We start from the raw sequence: 25561 nt of genomic DNA on the forward strand, positions 1-25561 counted from the left end.
AGAGACTCAGTTCATGATATCAGATCACTGTGATTGAATTATATGTGAAATCATTGCTTTAAGGTGGAACTAAAATGTAAGACACTCTTCATTTTAGTGCAATTTAAGAGTTGTTGTGTGTTGCAGAAGTCAATGAAACTGCTATCTTTGTGAACTGTTGGGTTATGTTTATATTTCTGGTATCCTCTTGAAACTTGGTATCAAGACAAAATGTGTAACGTTTAACCAGATTTATTGAAAACCTGATGAATTGGCCTCATTATTTGGCAAAGTTAACATTTAAACAAGTGTGACAGCCAAAGAAAGACTAAAACTCCTGCCCTCCCACTTTCAGGCCACCTTATCAGACTTCACACAAGAAGAATCAAGGAGGCTTACTGAAAAAGTAAAAACGTGATTTAAATGTGTAATATAATATTACTATATTATATTATTATTATTATTTAAATCTATTGAAAGAGTTGTTAACCAGAGACTTGATTAACAATGTCTAAATTCAGAAACAGGTAAACAGCACACCTTAAAAACAAAACAAAACAAAAAACCCATTTATTTTACAGCAAGTGTATTTAAAAAAAAGTATTAACTGGACAGAATTTTGAGTCCCGCGTGGTAGACTTGGTGTTTGTTCTTCCTGCCAAATGATACATTTGTTCCCACCCATCGGGGACACTTGTTAGCACTCATCCTCCAGCTTCATTGTGCTAACGTGTTTATAATAACCTTCCCATAGCACTGAAGCTACCAGGCAGGACACAATTATTTCCCGACTTCTACAACGCTTCAAATACTGGCTGCTGTTTAGTTTTGTTCAATGGAACATTTCTAACTCTCAGTGATGGCACATTGTTCGCGTTTGTAAAACCAAAGAAGAATTTGTATCCATGACTAATGATGTATTTAAGTGGGGGGATACTTTGCTTTGTTCCTTTGTCCTTATATACATTAGAACAACAACAATAACAATGACAATAAAAAGTAACACAGCACACACAGACACATCATCTATATCTGAAGGAGACCTGTCCTCGTCTCTCCACATCTGTTTATCCTCTTCATCCATGACACCTGCAGAGCAGACACAGTGTGAGGACAAATGTAACAGTTGTGTACTTATTACATTAGTATTGTCACCCTTTGAAACATGTCAGCAGCTCATTCAGAGGCTTTGGGGCACATGAGAAGAAAAAAAACCAACCAAGCTGATTTTTTTTGTATTTGTTGATATCTTTTTCCTGTCTCATCACACTGAACTGAATGTGCCTCAGCTCCACAGGAAAGGAGTTTGAAAGCACAAGAATCAGAGATGAGATCATCTGATGATGCTCTACTCGTTTATGACCTAATAACCTTTTGTGTTATTAAGTAGGACAGCAGGTGCAGGTTTCACTGGGGACTTTGTAGCACTGTGGTACAATTAGGCTGAGTGGCTGTTAGATAAATTCCACCTCTATCCTAACTTTATATTATTTAATGAACTGAGAGCAGACTCACCTGAAGCTGTGATGTTGAGCATGATGAAGCACTTAAGCTCATCAGTTCTTTTGGTGAATAAAATCCGACACTGGTATGTTCCTGCGTCACCGAATTTTTTAAATAATTTTTTTCAACTTTTAAAATGTAAAAAGCAACACTACCTTTATTTCTTATTGAACACCACTGACACATCTACCTGGCTCTTAGTAGGTGTGGCCAAAGTTTTAGATTATGAGCAATGTTTTTGCTTTCACACTTTCATTCTAGCAGTTTCTGGTTTCATCTGCTTCAGACTGTCACATTAAAATGAGGTCACATGACTCAAAATGAGCCCTGCTGCCTGCACCAATCACAGACGTTATTGGATGATGACGATGATAAACTTGTGATTAAAAAAACAACACAAAAAAGCAAAAATGTGAGAATAAAATGCAAATCTGCTGCAAACTTTACGGTGGACACTAAAGTGTAGTAATCATCACCTCTGCCTACAGCCCACCTGACTGTAACACTGACAAAGTCAAGACTTTCAAACTCTTGATTTTGTTGTACGTGTTTACAGTGAGAGTAAAGTTGAATCAGTCCAAGACCACAGTCACAGGGACACGAGGCCGCTGCTTTGATAGAAGAGTAAAATCTCACCTGTACACACGAACAACAAGGCAGGCAAGCAGCAGAATCCAGAAGAGCATCGCAGATGTTCCTGAACGCATCTCTCATTGCCAGTGTTGGGGAGTAACAGAATACATGTACCGCCGTTACGTATTTAGAATACAAAATACGAGTAACTGTATTCCGTTACAGTTACCGTTTAAAAAGGTGGTATTCAGAATACAGTTACTTTGTTGAAATAAATGGATTACACTGCGGTACTTTCCTGTTTCATATTGTCGCGGGTCAGGACTGTTTGGGTTTTCTTTGACAGCTACGTTCTGTTGTTCCAGGCGGCAGCGTTACGGTTGCCATGGTTACAGGGCGACGCTCTCTCTCTCTTTCTGCGACTGCGTGTTTCCTGGGTGAGAGAGCGCCTTTTCGTTGTTGTTGTTGTGCTAAGCTAACAGGCAGAATGCTACAAGCATAGCTCTAAAGAAAGTAGCATCATGGGCAGTGTAGTCCGTGTTGCAGGGAGAATGGACTGCCATACACGTTATGGGTCTGTGAGCGCGAGGAGGGAGAAAAAGGGGAGTGGAAAGGTACGAGTTGTCATCGAGCAAAAACGGGAGCTGGAAGCATGTAAATATAATAATAACCACTGCAGCCAAGAAGAGTGCCTGACGAGCCCAGTTGTAAGTAAGCTATTAAGACTCGACTGTAGACCTCGCAAGAAAAGTTGACCCACACAACAAAGTAAAGCTAGTTTTCGGCTACGAGCCGACAGGGACCCCGCCGTATTAGTCAGAGGTCCCTTTACTACAGTTCGGAGTCGCGGACCTTCAGTAATAGTAATAAATCACACAGCAATAGTACATTCACGTTGTTGTAAAAAGCATGATAATATATTAAGTGATCCAAAGTATTCAGAATACGTTACTGTCATTGAGTAATGTAACGGAATATGTTACAGAATAGATTTTGGGGCATGTATTCTGTATTCTGTAATGGAATACATTTTAAAAGTAACCTTCCCAACACTGCTCATTGCTCTACAGATCCCAGATCAGGTTGTTAACAGAGAAGCTGAACAGGCTATAACACCCACAACACCCACTTCAAGTGGGTGTTGTGGGTGTTTCCTTCAAGGAGATTTATGAGTGACGGACAGTCACATGACTTACAGGGATATTTCTTTTTTAAATAAGATTTTCAAGCTCACATCAAGCCCTCGTGCCACAACTAAGTTTGAACTAATTTGCCAATTAAAGTCTTTTGTTGAATGGATTCCTGAACTGACCGTTCATCACTGTTCATCGTTCATCACAGAAACATTAAAAAGAAGAAATCTGTAAAACTGAAACCACTAAAGGAGACCGCGTCACATGACTGTATCATGTGACGCGGTCTCGTTCACCACAGAGTAAAGCAAGGAGAGATATAGAAATAATCAAAGTACTTTAGGTATTTCAAATTTTGCTATCATTACTATTTAAATATTTAGCAACTTTAAATATTTAAATAGTGTAGATATAGAAATATTTTAATGAATGAGCACATTGTAGTTATTATGCTTTGTGGGATTTTTTGTGTTATTTTTAGTGCTTTTCCCCCACATGTAATTGTCAATAACAGCTCTGAGGTTTCCAGTTTCTGATGAAAGTTTCCCTGCAGGGTTAATAAGACAAGTAAAGAAAGACTTAAGTTTTACATAAGTGTCTGTAAAGACAGTAGATGTAATTCTTATTGTTCTGTTCACCTGTGTACTCTATTTGTAGTTTGATTAGGTTAATAATTTAGTAGTTTTGTAGCTGTAAACATCCTGACATGTTGGCTTTATGTTTTCCATGACTGACGGCTCTGTGGTTAATCATGTGCATCTTCCTCTTCTGTCCTCAAGTCACTCGACAGCTCTGACAAACAGAAGCTGTCAAACTGTCACTGCGAGCCATATTTTAGACCTAGCTTTAGTCCAGACATCACTTTTCTTTTTCCGTTATAGAAAGTAAACAGGGTTCAGCACACAAATTAAGGAAAGGTTTGTTCAAAATCAATGAATTAAAAATAATTTAATAATATTTTATGATTGACCTGCAAAAGATATTTTAAACAACATTCTGTCTTTATCAATTATTTCAGTTTTTGTGGATTTACTTTTGTATGTTTGCTGCTGTGATTGAGTTTCCATCTTGTTCTCTTTCACTGTTTGACAAACATAAAACAATTATAAATATTATTTGACTACAGTATGGATGGAACACAATGTTTTAATGATGCCAGTAAGTATAATGTTATGTATAGTTTATTGTGTGGCACTATGCTGTTAACGCTACAACTGTGAGTTGGCACTTTTACGGGGTCAGTAACCTTTGGTCTCACTTTTTGTTCTTCTTTGTGCTCATAGTTTGTGGTCAGAGAGAGAGAGAATCCACAAAGAGCAAAAATAGCTTGACCTCAGCCACAGACTGGAAGCAGCAGGAACGTCTTTCAGCGGTTTCAGAACAGCCTGTGTAAGTGTGCCGTTTCAGGAAAGTTAAGGACCTGCGCCTCCTACGTACATGTGCTTTATCACACCTGGTGGATATATTTAACCTCTTTCACAGAACAACCATGATAATTTCCTGTAATATTAGTGCCACAGAAGAGTAGTGCAGTTATATAAAAATAGAAATAGAGTGATTCCTGTGTGTGTTGCACCAACCTTGCTACCTTGCGGTGACTCACACACACACACATCCCTCCATTGCTGAAGCAGTTACAAGACTCTTTGGCCACAAATGATTGGTGAGTGTCATTGTGGGAACCCCGAACCAGATGGTGGACACCGGAGGTGAAGGCAGCCGTCACGCTAAAGAAGAAGAAGAGTCTTACTGGGTTTGGTCAGCCTGTGGGTCTTTGGAGGCAACTGATGGGTACCAGCAGGCAAAAACTCACCATGCTGTAGTCACGGTGTATAGTGGGCGTGGGTTGGGTTCATTTAATGATTACAGTGGACATAAAAATGAGCATGACTCAATATCCAAATATGAACACATTTCATGAGAAGCAGCAATAGAAGTAAGTATGTAAACACTGTAAAGAGGAATAATATTTACTGGTGTTACATGGATTAGTATTATATCCATTCATGCTTTAAGTTATGATCTTTTTCAATAGATGTTCAGATCCTGTAAAGTGAGGAAAACCTATTACTCCACTAATAATCCTCCTTTATACACAATGTGTTGGATTTTCTTATAGGAATAAATGGAAATGATCTCTAGGAGTAAATCAGTGATACATCTGTTTATAATCATGTGGTCATTTGAAAAAAGTCTGTTAGTCTGACAGAACTCCGGCTCATGTATGTAGGTAAAGTCACCAGCTTGCAACCTTCTGTCTGCTGTGCCCAGATTAAACCATGGTCTCGTGCTGCCATCTACTGACACTTAAATGCAACAACAGGCTGTCCAACTCTAATCTTCCACCACTGAAACTTTAATATCACTCGCGTTTTATGAATGCGGAGCACCGTTTTTGTATCTGATATGGAAGGAAATTCACACTCACACATATAAACATCACAAAATGTCTTTTCTAATTCGTTTTTTGCAGGCGTGTTCACACCTGGTGATCTCTGGTGGTCTTACATCCAAGTCCTAACTGGGTCCAACCTGCTCAGTGACATCACACAGGATCAGGAGAGCTCAGCTCTTTAAAAAACGCCCTGTCACACCTGTTTTAACTGACACAGAACACCACAAAAATCTAACGTCAAATATGTGTTCACATTTTTGATTTAATTAAAGTAATATACACTCACTGGCCACTTTATTAGGTACACCTTCCTAATATTGCGTTGGACCCTTTTTTGCCTTCATACTGTTTTAATTCTTCGTGGCAGAGATTCAACAAGGTGCTGGAAACATTTCTCTGCAATTTTTGGTCCATCACTCACTTCCACAATGGCCCAAAGCTGCTGTATTAGATTACGATTTGGTGACTCTGGAGTGTGGGATATTTGAGTGTAGTGAACTCATTATCATGTTAAAGAAACCATATCACACTCAGGTCGGCTGTGATGTATAACACTCAGTTTGTGTGTCAAGAAAATCCTCCACACGTCACACCACAGGCTGAACTGGTGCAAAGCAGGATGGATTCATGCTTTCATCCTACATTTAGATCCTACTATCTAAACGTTGCAGCAGAAATTAAGATAAAAGAGCGTGTGTGGATGATTCAGCACCTACAACTCAGAAGAAGATGACAGTGGAAAAGAAGGCCAGGTCAACTGGAGACAGTTGAGTGTAACAAGTGTTTGTTTGAGGTCAAATGCAGTCTTGAGGAGAGGGGCGAAACAAAAGCAAATATGTGCCAAACATTAATGTAAATCTTGAAACCAGCACATTTAATCAAACTCTCGTTAGCTTTTAATAACTGACTTGGCAGCAACACACACACACACACACACACACACACACACACACACACACACACACACACACACACACACAACCCCGTTCAGCTATCTTAGTAAGGACCTTCATTGACATAATGGTTTCCCTAGCCCCTTACCCTAACCCTAACCATAACCTAAATGTAACCCTGACACTAAAACCACATTTTGAGCCTCAAAAAGGCCTTCAAACTTGTGAGGACCGGTGAGTCCTCACAAGTGACTGTTGGTTCTCACAAGTATAGTAGAATGCAGATTTCGGTCCTCACAAAGATAGCTAGACAGGAACACACACACACGCACACACACAATGAATAGAATAGAATAGAATAGAATTCAACTTTATTGTCATTGCACATGCACAGGTACAGGGCAACGAAATGCAGTTTGCATCCATCCAGAAGTGCTTTAGTGATATAGGTATATTACAATATATATTAGCAATAGTATAGATATGTAAGTATATTACAGAAATGGGTCTATTATGGTATGTTATAATTAGGGCTGGGTATCGTCACTGATTTCTAGAATCGATTCAATTCCGATTCACAAGGTCCCGAATCGATTCGATCCACGATTCGATTTAATTCGATTCGATTCGATTCAATTTAAATCTGGGAAATTTTGACAGTCAGAAATATAATTCAGATCAGTACATTTACATATTTTTGTATCTATAAAAAGGAAGCTGACACTCGCAAGACTTTATCCAAGCTGTGAGCATCACAGCAGATGCCTTTGTGTCAAAGTAGCTGAAGATAAAACACAGAAAAACATGTAGGTGATTTTCCTGGCCTGGGATTTTATAAAAATATTCTGCAGTACATCAAAAACGAAAGAAAACCATTAATTAATGAACATTACCTCTGACGTTACAGCGGTTTTATTAGAGACACGGTTAAGCATTTTGCATTTTGAATAATTTTAAAAAGTTTAAATTTGTTCAGTATTGAACAGCAGAAATGAGGTTTTCTTTTCGGAAGAATGTAAAAGGGAAAAAACAGCGGCCGACAGCCTGTAAACAACAGTAGACTTGTGTAACAAGCAAGCGAATAATGAAGAAAGCGAAACTGTTCGAGAGAGAGAGAGAGAGAGGGGGGGGAGGGAGAGAGGGAGAGAGAGAGAGCTGCGCATCGCAATGGAAGCAAAACAGTAAAAGAATTCATGACGATGTTTATGTGAAGCGTTTGGATCTTCTTTTGCTGCTGGTTCGGTCAATATTGTTTGGAGAGAGATCAAACTAACAGCCTTAGAATCAGCGCATAAAGGGCGTGAACACAAAGCGCGGACCCGGATCAGCGAGCTGTCGGCTTTCACTTTCAGCCCCGACTGTGAGAAAGGCGACATCTAACTGATTCTGATCCGCGGGTCACGCCCTGTGTTTAAGTCTATGTGAAGAATCCCTGTACCTGCTCTCATTTACTGTTTGGTGGTTCTTGAAATTTTGTGAGATGTCACCAGAGATTCTGGCATTTCGGACAAAATAAATTTATATTAAAAAATCGATTCAGGATTTTAATGAATCGATTTTACGTTATCCAAGCCAGAATCGATTTTAATCGATGAATCGATTATAAAAACCCACCCCTAGTTATAATGTACACGGTATGAAGTATGTTGTGAATATTCTATAACAAAGTATGTACAGGCTGTAGTGAGTACAAGCTATGTACAGGCTATGAACAGGATATAAATATGAAAAACTATACAGAATATGAAATAAATAACTTTACAGAAATCTGAGATATACAGCTATACAGAAATGGGAACTATGCAAGTTGTAAACAGTTGTAGGATTAAAGATTATTGAATGTACAGAATGATTATTTACACAGAGCTATACAGTAGTGCAGTTAAGATAAGTGAGGGTGTAGATAGTTTCTACAGAGGCTATATAAAGTGCTAGTGGTTGTGAGTGGTGGTTCACTCCATGTTATTATTATGTGTTTGAGGGTACAGTTGTCCATTGTGGGGGTGTGTATGTTCAGTCAATGACATCTATTTTGAGGACACCTGCTGTATTCACATGCAGGACATTTAATCAGTTCGAATCCATTAGTTACATTATTACAGTGCATGACATCATCAAAGCAGACAGTCAGAAAAAAAAGACGGAAAGAAAAAAGAAAAGACAATAAACAGACAGAGCTGAAGTAGAAAAGCTTCTAGATCGTCTTCTGCCTCCTCTGGGATGCCTCAGAACACTAAGTAATCCCTCGTGTTATGGTAAATGGCCTGTATTTATATAGCGCTTTACTAGTCCCTAAGGACCCCAAAGCGCTTTACACAACCAGTCATCCACCCATTCACACACACATTCACACACTGGTGATGGCAGCTACATTGTAGCCACAGCCACCCTGAGGCACACTGACAGAGGCGAGGCTGCCGGACACTGGCGCCCTCTGACCACCACCAGTAGGCAACGGGTGAAGTGTCTTGCCCAAGGACACAACGACCAAGACTGTCCAAGCTGGGGCTCGAACCGGCAATTTTCCGGTTACAAAGCGAACTCCCAACTCTTGAGCCACGATCGCTCCAGGTCAAGTGTCTGGAGCTCAATATAAGCTTATTTAATTTTCTTCCAAGAGCCGGGTCATCCCCTCTGTGAATGTTTCCACCTGCTGCCGGCTGATTGAAATGTTTGTCATGAATGTCGCGCCACCATGTGTGATACTGCCAAGCTTCTCATCGATGTCTCACATGAATACAGCAGCATTTTTTCACCCTTTAGAAGTGCAAAATATTCCAGTTGCCTTCAAGGACATGGCTCAAATTACAAGTTGTGACTATTTTATGAAGTGGTAATATATTCATGTGCAAGAGTTTTTGTCTTGTTAGTCTAATCCTCAAACACACCAGATACTATCACCATTATCATTTAGTCAGTGGATTTTCTTTTTTTGCCCTGTCCCAGTGCAAAGACTTTCAGGGAAAGTTCTGGACATGTTTCACACTCATTGAATTTCTGTCCATCAGTTCACCTGTCGTTCAGCCTGATCACAGCCCAAGTTCCGACTCTTTTGCTGTTTTCTTTACACCAAATATCCAACAGCAGCAACAATGAGAAGCAGGCTGGAAACTGATAGACTGGATACAAGTCCAACAGATCCGTCCTTCTTCGCTGCTTCCTCCCTGGCTCCTTGTCTTTGAACTGCAGGAGAGAAACAGGTGTCAGGTGTGTTAGGTAGGTGATGAGTGAAGAACAGAACAGGAACCAGCTTCACTGTGAATCATGACCTGTTTCCTGATTCTCGCTGAAAACCTTTTCAACCCTCAGCTAAATCTATCTACTGTGGCCTGAACTGGTTTAATGTTGCCAGGCGGATTGTCAGAGTGACCACAAAGTGACTGGAAAGCTCTGACGATGCTTACTGTCAGCTTCTCTCTTTCACTCTCGCTGTCATTACTGTCAGTGTAACACTTGTTTAAAAGCACTCAGGGTAACACAGTGGTGGCCAGCCGGCTGGGGCCGTAGGTTCTTGACAGCTTCCTCCCACAGTTGAAGAACATCCACACGTTAGGTTAACTGGTGAGTCTAAACTGGTATTGATGGTTTTCTGTCCGACTGGCAACCTGTCCAACCTGTCCAGGGTGTACCTGTCTGTAGCCTTCTGGCACCTGGGATAAACTCAACCCTAACCTTGACCTCGAATTTGATGAGTGGAAGTGGGCTGGGTTAAATCTCACCAGCAGGTGGCGCTATTGCTTTGTCTGTTCATAGGTTGCATTGCGATAGCTAGTAGCGGCTATGCAGAGTCAGAAGCAGGAAATATTTCTCACATGTGCGCTTGTGATGGTTAAAGAGTCATTAATGAACCCAACTCCATCGTTATTTATGACTTTGTGGAAAATGCTGCCTCTGAGTATTTTGAGCTTTTGACATGTTTTCAATTATTACTTTCTTTCTGGTACTTTGAGTACAATTGTGATTTTACAGAGGTTAATTTTAAGAAACAGGCTACTATGTAACTTCAGGCCTCATTGCACCTTGTTTAATTTTTATCACTCAGCTGTAAAATGTTCATGAGGGATTGTTGTGGACTCCCAGGTTTGTGAATGTGATAACTTGAGAAGGAAGTGGAATTAAAAATCAATACCATAGCTGTAGCTAGTAAAAAAATCTCAGACAAGTATAACTCTCAGGGATATCAACCTCAAGGTCAGAGGTCAAATGAAAAAAAAAAATCCTGTCAGGTGACGTAGGATATTGAAATTGATACCATAAGTGCGTCGACCCTGAGACTGAAGTATATGTTTCCTGATGTCTGTTAGTTTTACTTTACATTTTGAAGGGCCGTCTTAATAAAGTAGCCAGCACACCTGTCACTGGTCAAAGAGCTGTCTGTCTGCTTAGCTGTGCTTCACACAGTAGTAGCAGAACAGGAGGAAAGTGGATAGATGCATCTTGCATTTAAAGTGATATTTACTATAACAAGTCTCAACATTCGCTATCTTTCAGGGTCACAGGGGTTGCTGGACCAATCCCGCTGTCATAGGGTGAGAGTACCTTAACACAACAAAGCCCTTCACATATGGCATTGATTAATAATGACTACCACAAGTGCATGTCTTTGGACGTGAGGAACCGGTACCCGGAGGAACCACGCAGACAGGGTAGAATGCACTCCAACAGAAGACCCCGCCTGATGTGAATTGAACTCAGACTTCTTGCTGTGTCAATTATGCACTAATGCTTATAACATCAATAAATGTATAATCATAAGAGTATATACCTGAAGCCAGGACATGACTAATAAAATGGATGAAAGCAGGAAGAGTGAATTCTTACTCTTGATTTAACTGGCTACTCTTACTCATCGACGGACAAACAGTTACAGAGGACACACTCGAGGCTTCAACTCACCTGCAGGTGTAACTTTCAGCTTGGTTTCCTGCTTCATCTCAGATCTCTGGCTGTGATCTGTTTCATATGAGATGTGGCACTCATATGTTCCAGTGTCATTAACGGTGACGTTGTGAAGAATGATGGACATTTTTCCACTTTTCATGTTTGGGTCTTCCAGCTCCACTCGACCTTTGAAAGACTCATGCTGGTATGTTTTGTAAAGACGATCTTCCCGGAAGAAACAGACGTAATCGTCTGCTTTCAGGTCACTCTTGGTCCATGCTACCCGTAAGATGTTCCCTTCATGGGGACCCTGACAATCGAGAGTTGCATCCTCTCCAACCTCCACTTCTTTCTCGTCTAAAAGAAAAGAAAAGATTCCAGAAATACTGCACACCCCAAATTATAGTTGGATTAGTGTTGTTGGTTAGTGCATTACAATCATTCTGGACAGGCTCATATTTGCTACTTACAACCAGCACACTGTCATAGTCCAGTTTTTCAACTGAAAGCTGAAAAATGAAAACACACACACACCTTGTGTGTGCCTTTTCTTAGAAATCTTAAAAATCTGCCCACAAATGCAAAAGTGCGAGCGCAATCCAAATGCAAATCAGATAACAGTAGCTGTGACCACAGAGTGAATCTATATTAAGAGTAAGCCGACTAGAAAGGGAAGAAATCCCCCACAGCTGTTATTTTTCGGGGAAGTTAAGCAAAGCATTGACGAGAAAAATACTTTAAATAGTCTGAGGTCACGGGCCTCACTGTAACAGAGGAAATCACTTTAATGAATCCATTGTGACTATGCTGTAAAACATTGAAAACAAAAGCCTTTTGTAACAATATTAACTTCAAGCTGTTGCTTTAAGTACACTGTAAAAACTAAACTTCAAATAAAAATGTAGATCACAGGTTAAAATAACAACATTTTCTAGTGAAGGAAAGTTAAAGTAGAAATAAATAAATAATTAAAAACCTTGGCAACATCAAAGAGTCAGTGTGCCTAAAATTAAAAAATCCCACATTCCTCTGAGTCACTGTCTCATATTATCATGTTAACAGCATCATTTCTCTGCAGCTCAGAAACATGTGGATCCACTGGTAACCAACTGAAATGTACAAATGTAACATTACCATTTAAAAAACATGAAACCTTTTCCACAGAAATACCATTAAATAATAACAATGTAAACATGCTCTTTCATTCACCTGCAGATCCAAGAATTAGAGCCAAAAACAGGAGGACTTGGAGAGTGTTCATCTGTGACAGGTGGCTGTAGACGGTGGCGTGATGATAGGAAGCATTAGGCTTTCACACGAATCAGAGGGGGGGACAAAGTGTGGGAGGTTCAAAGGAAAGTAGCGTTTAAGAGAATGTGAGATCACACTTATTTAATGCTCATGATATGAACATGATATAATATAAACTGTAAAACATTAGGAATCTGACATACAGTTTAGATGATGTCTCTCATCTCTCAGGCTTTTTACAGGAATTCGAGCTGCATTTGAGAAAAGGCTTCAGGGTCATGTTGGCTTCTATAGATCTGGTGCTCAGGGCCTCTGTGCTGCGCTTTAACATGGCCATTTTCTAGACACTAGTAAGATTTCTTCATGTTTTGTCATCTGCCTGTGTGTCAGTGGTAGACTGCATGATTTTGTATGTTCCTGTTCGGTCTCATCTTCAGAGTCACTCCGTCAGCTCATCTTGGAGTATCATCTTCCTGATTTATTCATGGATGCTGTCCTGATGGCTCAGGTCTTATTCCTAGTGTTGTTGCTGTATTTTTAAAAGTGGCACAAATATGAAAAATAGAAATTCCTCAGGAGGAGGTTGATGGATCTTGTGGTGTGTGGTTTTTGTGTGTGTAGCTTTATCTTAAAATGACTAAGAACAGTGCCGATGTTTTTGCAACTGATGGTGGCTTCTCTGTTTGTCTGTGGCATCACTGAGATGGTCGTGTCCCTAACAGGGCCGAGGCAGGAAAGAGAGCAGGGGCGTTCACACAGTTTCACTTCTCTGTTGTTAACGATTGTGATGGTAAAATGAATCATTCCTGTCACACCAAAGAAATGTGGGTACTAACCATTAAGAACTCTTTGGAATTTGTGTTCACAGGTTTTTCAAAGTTACAGGCCCTCAGAGTGCATTGGAGAGGGGGTTAAACGCTCAAATTTTGACAGCATTTTTGATTCCTCATAAATTGATAAGTTATTCACAGAAACATTCACAACAGTAGTCAAAGCTGGCACATTTGTATTTGAGGTTCATTCATGTGCCTCATGAAGACTCTGAAACTGTCTGACAAACGTTTGGGGATTTTTTTTTCTTCACTGTGGTGAAGAATCGTTTTCATCACTTTCCTTTCTTCGTGTTCCTCCTTTGTTCTCTGTCTTCGGCTCTTCCACCTTTAGCTCTCCACAGTTCTGCATCAGCATCAAGCACACCCGTGGTTCATCACCCCAACGTTCCTCCTCACGAACACAAAGTGAGACCAGAACTGTTTGTTTATTCTTCATCGATCTGCAGCCCGACCGATCCAACAGTGTCTGTGGAAGTTTTTTGCCTCTGATGTTTTTTACGACTCAAACCTGAGTGTCATTTCTCTTTAGTTATGTCACCGCTGAGCAACACAAACCTTCTGCCGTCACAGTTACTTTCAGCTGCTCACTATTTTACCACAGTGGAAACTTCCACTGTTTTTAACGTTGGCTGATTTTCATGCTAGGTGCCCTTTGTGACACGACGCCCACAGGATTTCTGTCTCTTGAGTGTTGTGGTTCACATTTGCCTAATAAGTGAAGGCTGTTGAAGTGAACTACAACTTTCTAAGTGCCCAGTTCTTTTTTCATTCTTCACTGTAGTGTGACACAATAATAACAATACAATAATTGATCCATGGAGCCTGCTGAAGGTCTTCCTGAACCTTTTCACCCCTTTACTCTTTTTAAAGCTGCAGTTAAACAAAATTGTGCCCCAGTTTTGAGGGATGTTCATGTTTGACTCATTTCACCACAATTCTGTGTGGTATTTCTACAGAAATGTATTTTCATGTTTCATCCCACTAGCTGTTTAATACTCAGACGTATTTGAATTTCTGTTTACCAAAGAAAATAGGCAAATCAGCAGGGTTGGCACAATAGAGGAGGATGTTAGAGACTGAGTGAAGGAGGCAGATGAGCTACTGTGATGACCCCTAATATGAGAGCAGAAGGTTAACCAACTCGAATTCACCTTTATACATCACAGCTTTATTTAACTGTCCACTTTCACAGGCCTGGTTAGCTGGTATCAAGTCAAGTCAAAGAAGACAAGGAAACCTTAATTTCTCACATGCAAGTTGCCCTACTGTGAAATGGGACCAGTTGTGTATAATATGAGTTCATGTCAATAAACAACTGGGACACTCTCCTGGGACAGACTGGGAAAAGAGACATGTGGAGACAGTTCATTTAGGCGAGGGAGTCGGCATGTTAAATAACTGAAATCCTGTTCCACTCTATGTTCACATCAGGAAATGTGGGTTTCATGTCAACGTCAATGCAATGTCAATGGTAACTTTATTGTCCCTAACGGGAAATTGATTTGCAGTATGTCCATACAGAAATATAAAAAACAAACAAACAAACAAACAAACAGGCAAACAAATATGTCTGTGAAGGTTCTCAGTCATCCAGGTCATCGTAGTCAAAGGAGCTTGCAAAGAAAAGCATCAAGACTTCTTTAAGTTGCTTGAAGACGTTTCACCTCTCATCCGAGAAGCTTCTTCAGTTCTAAGGTCAAATGGTGGAGAGTCCCTGGTGGAGAGTACATCACAGCTTTATTTAACTGTCCACTTTCACAGGCCTGGTTAGCTGGTATCAAGTCAAGTCAAAGAAGTCAAGGAAACCTTAATTTCTCTCTGCCATCTATAATCCAGTTTTGAGATCCCTTCCCAGACGCCTTAACGCCCACTCACATCCTGGGCCATCTGATCTCAGGAATTCGCATGATAAGGTGGGGCCAGGTTTCACAATGAACTCACCCGAAACTCTGGCTGATTGGGACCCACACCCAGTTTCACACCTTAGCTCAGGCGATTAGAGGATCATCAGGGGGTCCTTTTGTCCCTCTGTGGGGGTCACTCCCACTAGGTTTATATCTGGGACTCTCCACCATTTGACCTTAGAACTGAAGAAGCTTCTCGGATGAGAGGTGAAATGTCTTCAAGTAACTTAAAGAAGTCCAGACGCTTTTCTTTGCAAGCTCCTTTGACGAAGGCAAACAAATACATCACATACACACACAAAAATAATATAAGCCTGAGAAAACAACCTAAATTTTATCATCAAAAAAAAAGTGCAACGTGCAGTGGCAACAGCACTTATGGTTAGTGTTATTAACCATGATAATAGAAGTAGGTACAAAAGACAATCTATGTCTCTTTATCTTCACTGCAGGCACTTTGTAACGACGACCTGATGGAAGCAGTTGAAAATCATTAGAGAGAGGATGATCTGAACACAACAGGACAGAGGTGGCCTTCCTCAGCACCTGCCTGTTATAAAAGTCCACAAGCTGGACCTGAGACCTCCCTGAAATCTGACCAGCCACTTTAACCAGGTTGCTGAGTCTGGTCTTATTATTCAAGGACATATTATCATATCAGGCAATGATACAGAAGGTTAAAACAGATTCAATAAAACTTTTATAAAAAAAGAGTCATTTCAGATGAAACATTAAAACCTCTCAACCTCCTCAAATAACCTGAGCCTTTTTAACTGTAGCAGCAAGATGTGGCTCAAAGGACAGAAACTTATCAAGAACAACCCCCAAATACTTATAACTTATAACACAGTTAGAGCAGGATGGGGGGATGTCTTCACATGACGAAACAAACTCATCCACAACAGGTCCATGGGAATCCTCTTCACCGTGAAGGAGGTTTTCAATCACTGTGTCATCTGCATACTTAATGAAATGCCTGTTGGCCTGTGTACTGCGACAGTCATTAGTGTACAAAATATACAGAAGAGGAGAGAGACAACAAGTTGTAGAGTTTTCTCTGTTTGGTCATCAGACTGGTGAGGGTGGTTTTTGGTGTTTACACGTGTTATGACACATTCAGAGTTCAGGTCATGCCATGTGGTACTACAATGGCCTGTGGCTTTCATAGGAAAGAGGGAGGTGAAATGACAGTTTCCTTATTATAGACTGGCCTGTTGTTGTTAACTGTTTTTATGACATAAAAGTGGGGTTAAAACTAGAATTTCAAACTCTATACAAATACTCAGAAAAATACTCAATAGATGATTCTTCAAATCCAACAAAGGTGTGTATGTGTGACCTTTTGACCTTTAGAATAGAATTCAACTTTATTGTCATTGCACATGTCACAAATACAAGGCAACTAAATGCAGTTATTACATTTTCAACTTCACCATGAAGGTAAATCACTGACAGAATAAGAATTTTTCAAGTGGGAACCAACTTGTTCAACTTTATTCCAACTCGATTCAAAATCAGGGCCGATCTTTATCTCTGTCAGATCCACAGTCAAATCCATAGAAACTGAGTTGTTACATTTAAAGTCATGTTCAAATTTGAAGCATTTGGAATAAAAGAAAACGTGATTTACAGACATAACATAAACATTTTTTAATGGCTCAACCAGTGCAGGTCACAGAAAGTCCCTGTCACACTGTGGAAACTCTGTTACTCAGCAGCCTTCATTCAATCACTGCATCCTAGCTGACTGACCAGATTCATATCCTGGGCTGACTCAGAACCAGAGCTGTTAAACTTGTATGTGTCACATGAGCGTAACTTTAAACAGTATTGTGTCCTCCTGTTCTTTGTTCAGAGTTTAGTTGTTTCTCCTGTGTTTAACATGGCTTTGCCCACTGTAGTGTGTGGTTGTGTGATGGAGTACACAGGTTAATTTGAAGGTCAGACTGCAGACCGACGTCCTGAACAGCAGTGATCTAATTCGTCGTGTTTGAGCGCCATCTGGTGGTGAGTCTGGTAATTGTAAAAGGATGACGTGACTTCTCATGAGCATTGTAGTGTGGCTGATGGATGTTAAGCTGACCTTTTCTCCTCATCTGTCTTTAGACCTTTTTTTCCCCCCGATTGAGGAGCAGAGCAGAGCTGCAGGTGACAGGCCTGACATGTCCAAAGGTAAAAGGGACGAGAATATATTTCAAAGGACCTAATCTGTGAGATCTTCAGTTCTTATCTCCTTTAGTGAGAGAGGCGTGGTCCTCTAGTTGGTCGGAGGGTACCTGCACGTGGCGATAATCCCTGACCCAGATGGTGTAGACTGGAGGTGAAGGGCATCTTCAAACTGAATGAGGACTTCTGTCAGGCTTGGTTAGTCTGTGGAGCTGCAGAGGCACAGAGAAGTATGGATCTGGCTGTAGCTGAAGGAAAAACTGAGGTTTGGGAGGAGTTTAATAAAGCTGTGGAACAAGATTTTCGGTGTCTGTTGGTTCCTAGATTTTATTCATTCATTTTGCTCATGACCTAATTTTAAAAAATGTGTTTACTGACATGTTTCAGCCAAAGAAAACTTTTTTTCTCATAATGATGAGAGGTGGAAACTACAGAACTACCTCCCTGTAAGAGAGGAAGGAGGAGGAGGGTCTCGCTTGATGCTAGTGTGGACCGATCAAAGTTCAGTAGCACCTGCAGATGGAGAAAGTTTCTTCACTTTGGCTGCTCTGTAAGTATGCTGTGATGTTTTTTGGTTTCTGAAAAGGATTAAAAAGAAAGGACTCTCACTGTGTTGCTTCACAAACATCCAGTTTGTGAAGACAAAAAGAGAAAAAAAACCCACTTCCTGTTTTCTGCTTCTTCAGTCTGTAGATCAACCAGACTGATGGCGTTGCTGCTTTTTTCCTGAATGTGAAGCTTTAAACTAACCTGTTATTTCTCTTTAGTTTCAACCTCACTGCTGATCTGCACAACAAACCAAGGTCAGTAACCTTTTCCTGTCACAGTTTAAACCTGATATCAGCTACGCCGTAATAGAAGCTCTGAGCATTTTTTATATTGTGGCATGATATTATAGTTATTGCACTAAGCTATCCAGGAGCCTGCTGAAAGTTCATTGATGCTACCAAAAGCATAAAGGAAGTATGTTCACCTGAAGAAACTGTTCTAACTTTCTTGGAGGTTCACATTAAAAAAAAAACTGATCAGCTTTGACTGAGCTCACAAAGTTCCCCACAGCAGGTCTGCTTTGGACCTCAGTGCTGGCTTGTACTTAATATGCATCTTCCTCACAGCTCGTCTGACTGTGAGTCCCAGCAGCTCTCAGGTCTTTAAAGGAGACTTTGTGTCTCTGAGCTGTGAGGAGGACGACAGCTCTGCTGGATGGACTCTGAGGAGAAACACAAGCAGAGACACCGGAGCTGAGTGTGGAGATGAGTGGGGAAGATCAGCTGGTTCTTCCTGTAACATCAGCTACATCGACCCACTGGACAGTGGAGTTTACTGGTGTGAGTCCAGAGAGGGTCCCATCAGTAACATGGTTAACCTGACAGTCACTGGTAAGCTGAGTGTGTGGAGTTAGTGTTGATAAAGCTGTGTGTAAATGGATGAAATGCTGTAGTTTGTCTCTGTGTTGAGGTGGATCAGTGATCCTGCAGAGTCCTGTCCTCCCTGTGATGGAGGGAGATGACGTCACTCTGCTCTGTAAAACAAAGACCACTCCCTCCAACCTCCCAGCTGCTTTCTATAAAGATGGCTCCCTCATCAGGAAGCAGCCTACAGGTCACATGACCATCCAGCATGTTTCCAGGTCTGATGAAGGCCTCTACAAGTGTGACATCAGCGGTCATGGAGAGTCTCCATCCAGCTGGATCACTGTCACAGGTGAGGAGCTTCACTCTAATTTCACCTCTTACTTCATCCACATATTCACCTGAACAGGTGGGATTCTCTCTGCAGGCAAACCTACAAACACAACCCTTGCCCATGAACCCTCCTCCCCCCACCTTGTGTCCAGGGTTTCCCTCCACCTGGTCGTGTTCTGTCCATACTTCATCTCCACTCTGCTCATGGTGTCTTTATATCGATGGAGAGCCACAGGTAACACTCTTAGTCTCTTCAGTTATTTATCAAGCTCAGTTCCTTTTGACTCTTTATACAAATCTCTGATTACACATGTGACAGGAAGTGACCTTATCCCTGTGGTAACAGCACCACCCACCCAAGCTAGGGAGAGACTGGCTGAAGACTGTGATGACATTGTTGGCGTGATCACTGAGCATCACTTCTGAGTTCCTGTTTAATCTGTCAGATTGTGGTCATCACATCTCTGTGATTGAACAATGTGCAACACCGCATATTTAAACTGGAATATTATGCTTTAATGAATAAATAAATAAATGAAGAAAACATGGACCAGTCAAAGACTGAACGGTAGTAATGGAAGTTTAATGGATTTAAAGCACTTACATGTAATCATTCTCCTGTCAAAAGATTCAAACATTGTGTAATAAAACATGTGACGGTGTGAGAAACACCTGCACCTCTGCAGTCTGCTCACATGTTCCTGTTAAACAGGAAACTGAACGACTACAGTGCTGTGGAACATCTGTTAACCACAGGCTAAAAGACTGGTGGTCCTGCAAGAACACTGCCCACTGCTACCTTTCATCTGCAAACACACACTGACTGCAGGATGGGCACTTAGAAACTCTGGCTCAGTTTATATCAGTGAGACAGGCAGTTAAAACTGAACCTGGTGTTATGTGCTACAAACTTAAATTAAATTGCAATCCACGATTCTGTTCAGACCTTTTCTTAGTTGGTTTCTTTATGATTATAATCTCAGGTTTTTGTTACCTTTTCCAATGAAGTTTCTGTTGGTAGTTTATCTTTAATTCTTTGAGTTCCAGTTTATTCTGTCTCCTCTATATTCTCCTGTATTTTAATGCTAATCTTGCTCTTTTTGTTCCCTTCTTACATTGCTTCCTGTTTTACTTTGATACCCTTTTGTTTCTTGTATTTGATTTCACATCTTTTATTTCATTCTGATGTGATTACCCTTATTAGCCTTTGTGTACTTATAGCTTCAGTCTTCCTTTTTCGCTTGTTGTGTCTTACTGTTTCTTCAGTGCCTTTTGGGGTTTGTGTCCTCGACATCAAATTTGTTTACTTACCTTTTAAATGTTCATTCTGATGGTTTTTCACACTGTAGATTGTAGATCTTCAAAATGAAGTGTACTGTTTGAGATTTGATGTTCTGTTTGTAACCCTCACAAGGTTATCCACTGCTGCTCATTACATGTTTTTCATGGATGTGTGGTTAAGTAATGAGCTCCCAAACAATGTGGCAGAGAGGTGGTTTGTGCTTCTACATTAAATCCTGGTGCACATGTCTGACAGTGTGCGCACTTACTGCTCTGATGTAGATAGATAATTGTGTTGTTGATTATCCAGTGCAGACCTTCTGTAGTTTATGTAGCACCAGATGAAAATGCTGAAACAGCCATGAAAGACTTAACTGACGCCATCAGCAAACTGCAAAGACTCTATCCAGAGGCCTTTGCTCTTGTCGGGTTTTAATTACTGCAGTGTTTGATCTATGCATCTATCAGAATGTTTGTAGTTTGCACTAAAAACTGACCATCAGGTCGCAGCAAACATTAAAAACACATGCATAGATTTCAGTTTCTAATGATTTATGGTGTAGGCACCTGTCAGTCACAACTACTCATGCTGTCCTCGGTGCACGCCTTCGTTTCTTCCTCTGTGAAAGGTTTGGGTGTCATCCTCGACAGTACTCTGTCTTTCAATTCACACATTAATAATGCCACTCGGTCTGCATATTTTCAATTGTGCAACATTAATCAGCTCCGTCCTTTTCTCACTCCACATGCCACTGCCATTCTTGTTCATAGCCTTGTTACTTCCCGGATCGATTACTGTCATTCACTTATTTTTTGGTCTTACTCAAAAATCCATCCACTAGCTCCAAGGCGTCCAGAACTCTGCTGCTCGTATCATCACCAGGACTCCTTCTATCCACCACATCAATACTGTCCTGCAGCAGCTTCATTGGCTCCTGGTCAAATATTGTATCAATTTCAAAATACTCATGTACACATTTAAGGCTATTCATCATCTCTCTCCTCCATATGTCTCTGACCTGGTTCAGATCACCAGCCCATCTTGGTGTCTTAGATCCTCTTCTTCTCTTTCTCTCTCTGTCCCCTCTACCCGTCTTGCCACCAAGGGGATCGTAGCTCAATAGTTGGCAGTTTGTCTTATAATCAGAAGGTTGCCGGTTTGAGCCCTGGCTTGAACAGTCTCGGTCGTTGTGTCCTTGGGCAAGACACTTCACCCATTGCCTACTGGTGGTGGTCAGAGGGCCCGGTGGCGCCAGTGTCCGACGGAAAAATTAGGAGGACTTGGAGAGTGTTCATCTGTGACAGGAGGCTGTAGACAGTGGAGTGATTATAGGAAGCATTAAGCTTTCACACGAATCAGAGGGGGGGCAGGAAGTAGGTGGTTAAACAGAAAGTAAAACATGAGGCTTGTGACATACAGTTTAGATGATGTCACTTCTCTTGGGGATTTTACAGGAATTCGAGCTGCTTCTGAGAAAATGTCAGAGCAATGTAACTGCACTGAGTGAAGATCAGGATGGTTGTGTTTGTTATTCATTGTGAATGTTTTCACAGTGAAATGTAATTGTTTCACAAAGCAGTGATTGTGTATTCAGGTTGATTCCACATGTAAGATTCACCAAAGAAGCAAAGATTTCACATCATCAGTCCCAGATGGATTTTTGGGGATCCATCTCCCAGCCACTTGGTTGTACGCTGTCCTAGCTTGCATCTCATGTGCTGGATAGTCTTTGTGACACCTTTACACAGCCTGCAGGGTCGTGTTGGCTTCTATAGATCTGGTGCTCAGGGCCTCTGTGCTGTCTTTTAGGAATGGCCTTTTTCTAGACACTAGTAAGATTTCTTCATGTTTTATCCTCTGTCTGTGTGTCAGTGATAGATTACATGATTTTGGATCCTCCTTCTGACACTCTGTCAGCTCATCTTGGAGTAACATCTTAATGATTTATTCATTGACGCTGTGCCGATGGCTCCGATCTTATTCTTAGTGTTTGGTTCGCTGTATTTGCAAAAATGGCACAAAATATGAAAAATAGAAATTCGTCAGGAGGTTGATGGCTATTGTTGTGTTTAGTTTTTTTATTCCGTCCGTAGCTTTATCTAAAAATGAGAAGGAATAGTGACAATGCTTTCTGTAACTGATGGTGGCTTCTCTGTTTGTCTGTGACATCACTGAGAGGGTCGTGTCCCTAACAGGCCTGAGGTGTTCACACAGTTTCACTTGTCTGTTGTTAACGGTTGTGATGAGCTCATGTTGGTAAAATGAGTCATTCCTGTCACACCAAAGAAATGTGGGTACTAACCATTAAGGACCCTTTGGAATCAGCTGGGTGCCCCACAACAGTGTCCAAGCTGGCACATTTATATTTGAGCTTCATTCATTGTTTGTTTGCTGACCTTTCAAAGTGAAAGTGAAACCAAGATGTGCCCACTGTGTTTTTCTCCTGTGTGTTTGCTGCTTCAGGGCAGAGTCTACATGTGGCTCATGAAGACTCCCTGAAACTGTGAGTTGTCTTCACTGTGGTGAAAAATCTTTTTCATCACTTTCCTTTCCTCCTGTTCTTGCTTTGTTCTTTTGGCCCTTTCACCTTTACCCCTCCACGGTTCCGCATCAGCATCAAGCACACCTGTGGTTCATTGCCCCGAAAAGAGTACCCCACTATTTTCCTCCTCACGCACACAAAGTGAAATCAGAACTGTTTGTTTATTCTACATCGATCCAACAGTGTCTATGGAAGTTTTTTTATTTTCTCGAATCTTACCGCCGAGAGACACAAACCAAGGCCAGTAACCTTCTCTTGTCACAGTTACTTTCAGCTGCTCCCCTTTTACTTCTGCCCGTTTTTGAGGCTTCGTGATTGTATAGTTCCCAGACCAGCACCTAACTTGGATTTCTTTTCAGCAACAAAAATAGACAAATCAGCAGAGTTGGCACGGTAGAGGAGGATGCTAGAGACGGGGTGAGATGGAGGCAGATGATCTGCTGTGGCGTACTGTGTATTTTTGTTTCTGTATTTTCATTGTAAAAATAATAATTTTTGTTACAAAGCAGTAAACATGAGTTCATGTTAATGAACAACTGGGTCACTCTCCAGGGATAGACTGGAAACAGAAACATGTGGACATAGTCCATTTTTAGGAGTCGGCTTGTTTCTGCAGCATTCATGAAAGATAACCACAGGCCTGTTCTACTTTTTGTCCGCATCAGGAAATTGTTGTTTTATCTCCAAAGCATTAATACACAGGCAGAAGATCCACTGAAACAAAACCAGGTTTTAATATACAGATGTTTAATTCTCGGTCAGTATTTCTTTAGTTGTGAATTTTATTTGCTGAAATGCATCAATTGCATGTGTCTAACTCAAGTAATACCCTGTCCTGATTAGGGCTGTGCGATATGACCAAAATCTCATATCCCGATATAAGAATTCTATCGTCCGATAACGATACAAATCACAAAAATGTAACATTTTTGTAAATTCTGTGAATCTCGGGCGGCTCGACTTGCAGGAAGTGTTTCCAGCTGCGCGTCATGTAGCTGGAGTCGAGTGTTTTAACCGATGCATGAAACTATACATTTTTATACATAAGTGGTTTTCTTTGTGAGTATTTATTACACAGCGTGCTGCGTTTGAGTCTAAGGTTTATTTTTTAGCACCTGGCGGCTCTTTTTTGCTTCTCATCCGTAAATACTCTGCATCTTTCACGTGATTCGGTTTATTTTGAAAAGTCTCAACAGGATCTTGAGCTTTATTGTGAAAGGTTTATGTGGAACATAAACAAGTGGACACGCAATGGTTTTACCGTCGTTGTTGCTAACCACAGTGCATAAAAACAGGCGCTTGTCTGTCTGTAGTGTGGTTATATAAAATAAAAGAGAAAGAGAGAACTTTAAGAAATTAATATAGCCACTACAGTGACCATCAAAACGATGAAAAAATATTTCCGTAAAGTTTATTTTGCGACACCACGAAACAAATGATAGCGTAAAATGAAACGATAGATGTTTTTATATCCTCATCCGATATATATCGTTATATCGAACAGCCCTAGTCCTGATGTCCTAGATCCTCCCAGCAGAGATGTGAGCAGAGGAGGAGACATGCGGCTCTTCTGATTCCTTCTTTTTCAATCCCTCCATTTAAAAGCAGAAGTTCACACTGCAGTAGTTGTACACTGTTAAAATCTGGACATCCTCTACTGAGAAAACAACTGTGAGTAACAGGGACAGCTCCATTTAAAGTGTATTTATACTACAGTTTTGCGTGACATATGTTGGGACATTTATATATAAGAGCTAATTTGTGATATTTTGTATTATTGAATATGACACTTTACCTTGTTTGTTACTGTTCTTATTTATTGGAGGAACTGTCATCGCACACTTTGCTCTGGGATTAATAAACTTTTCTGATTTCTCTAGACCAGGGGTGCTCAATACGTCGATCGCGATCGACCAGTCGATCGCAAAGGTAGTATTGGTAGATCGCATGGCATTAAAAAAATAGATGCCAGCCTATCATCCATCCCGTCACTTGATTGATACAGGGAAGCCAGTCAGATGACAGCAGATTTTTTCTGACGCTTAGGTCGCTGCGCATGCGCAAACAGCGGCGCGAAGTGTAGTAAAACTGACAAGCTAGTCAGCGAGTTAACTCCAATTTTTAGCTCTCGGTTTTTTCTCTTAAACCTGGCCGTCAGCAGCTACTGTCCGGACTATGCATCCCTGGCTGATTCAATTCAGTGCAAGTCATCAGAGTAAACTCAGGTAATGACAAAAAATTTACATAGTTAATTGTGTTGTGAAATATTGGATATTGCGGTTATGCATGTATATACATTGTAGATATAAAGAATCCTCAATATATTTATAAATAAGTATATGTTTTGGATTTTTGTAGTGGGTAGATCATTTTGACTTGGTCATTTTATAAGTAGCTCACATGCGGAAAAAGTGTGAGCACCCCTGCTCTAGACTGTTTCTGTGAATCTCATTTATGCTCCAGATCAGTTTGCAGACGGTGAAAAGAAAGTAAGGTGGTTTAAACGATTACTTAAGTCTTTAAAATGTTCACATTTTACAC

General features: G+C 40.7%; 2 protein-coding genes across 2 annotated transcripts; one reads left to right on the plus strand and one right to left on the minus strand.

The window, feature by feature from the left end:
- Nucleotides 1-9141: 9141 nt before the first annotated feature.
- On the minus strand, nucleotides 9142-12618 carry LOC113014804 (butyrophilin subfamily 2 member A1-like). The gene is made up of 3 exons (XM_026156544.1): nucleotides 12567-12618; nucleotides 11373-11714; nucleotides 9142-9659 (listed from the first exon to the last, which is right to left on the minus strand). Exons 1-3 carry the CDS (start codon nucleotides 12616-12618, stop codon nucleotides 9541-9543), a joined length of 513 nt encoding a protein of 170 aa, XP_026012329.1. The 3' UTR covers nucleotides 9142-9540.
- A 5293-nt stretch (nucleotides 12619-17911) lies between these two features.
- On the plus strand, nucleotides 17912-20754 carry LOC113019546 (high affinity immunoglobulin epsilon receptor subunit alpha-like). Its single transcript, XM_026163303.1, has 6 exons — nucleotides 17912-18061; nucleotides 18279-18314; nucleotides 18627-18890; nucleotides 18970-19215; nucleotides 19291-19431; nucleotides 19516-20754. The coding sequence occupies exons 1-6, from the start codon at nucleotides 18031-18033 to the stop codon at nucleotides 19620-19622; spliced, it is 825 nt and encodes a 274-aa protein (XP_026019088.1). The 5' UTR covers nucleotides 17912-18030; the 3' UTR covers nucleotides 19623-20754.
- The last annotated feature ends 4807 nt before the right edge of the window (nucleotides 20755-25561 follow it).

Source organism: Astatotilapia calliptera, chromosome 3 (assembly GCF_900246225.1).
Source record: "Astatotilapia calliptera chromosome 3, fAstCal1.2, whole genome shotgun sequence".
Classification (NCBI taxonomy): Eukaryota; Metazoa; Chordata; class Actinopteri; order Cichliformes; family Cichlidae; genus Astatotilapia; species Astatotilapia calliptera.

Bases quoted from the DNA above. Each gene is read 5' to 3' on its own strand.
- LOC113014804 (XM_026156544.1), bottom strand. From the start codon at position 12,618: ATGAACACTCTCCAAGTCCTCCTGTTTTTGGCTCTAATTCTTGGATCT. The intron at 11,715-12,566 runs GTGAATGAAAGA...CTTTTCTTTTAG, and splicing joins TCTAATTCTTGGATCTGCAG to ACGAGAAAGAAGTGGAGGTT. The intron at 9,660-11,372 runs GTGAGTTGAAGC...TCTCTCCTGCAG, and splicing joins GCTGAAAGTTACACCTGCAG to TTCAAAGACAAGGAGCCAGG.
- LOC113019546 (XM_026163303.1), top strand. From the start codon at position 18,031: ATGGAGAAAGTTTCTTCACTTTGGCTGCTCT. The intron at 19,216-19,290 runs GTGAGGAGCTTC...TTCTCTCTGCAG, and splicing joins CAGCTGGATCACTGTCACAG to GCAAACCTACAAACACAACC. The intron at 19,432-19,515 runs GTAACACTCTTA...CACATGTGACAG, and splicing joins ATATCGATGGAGAGCCACAG to GAAGTGACCTTATCCCTGTG.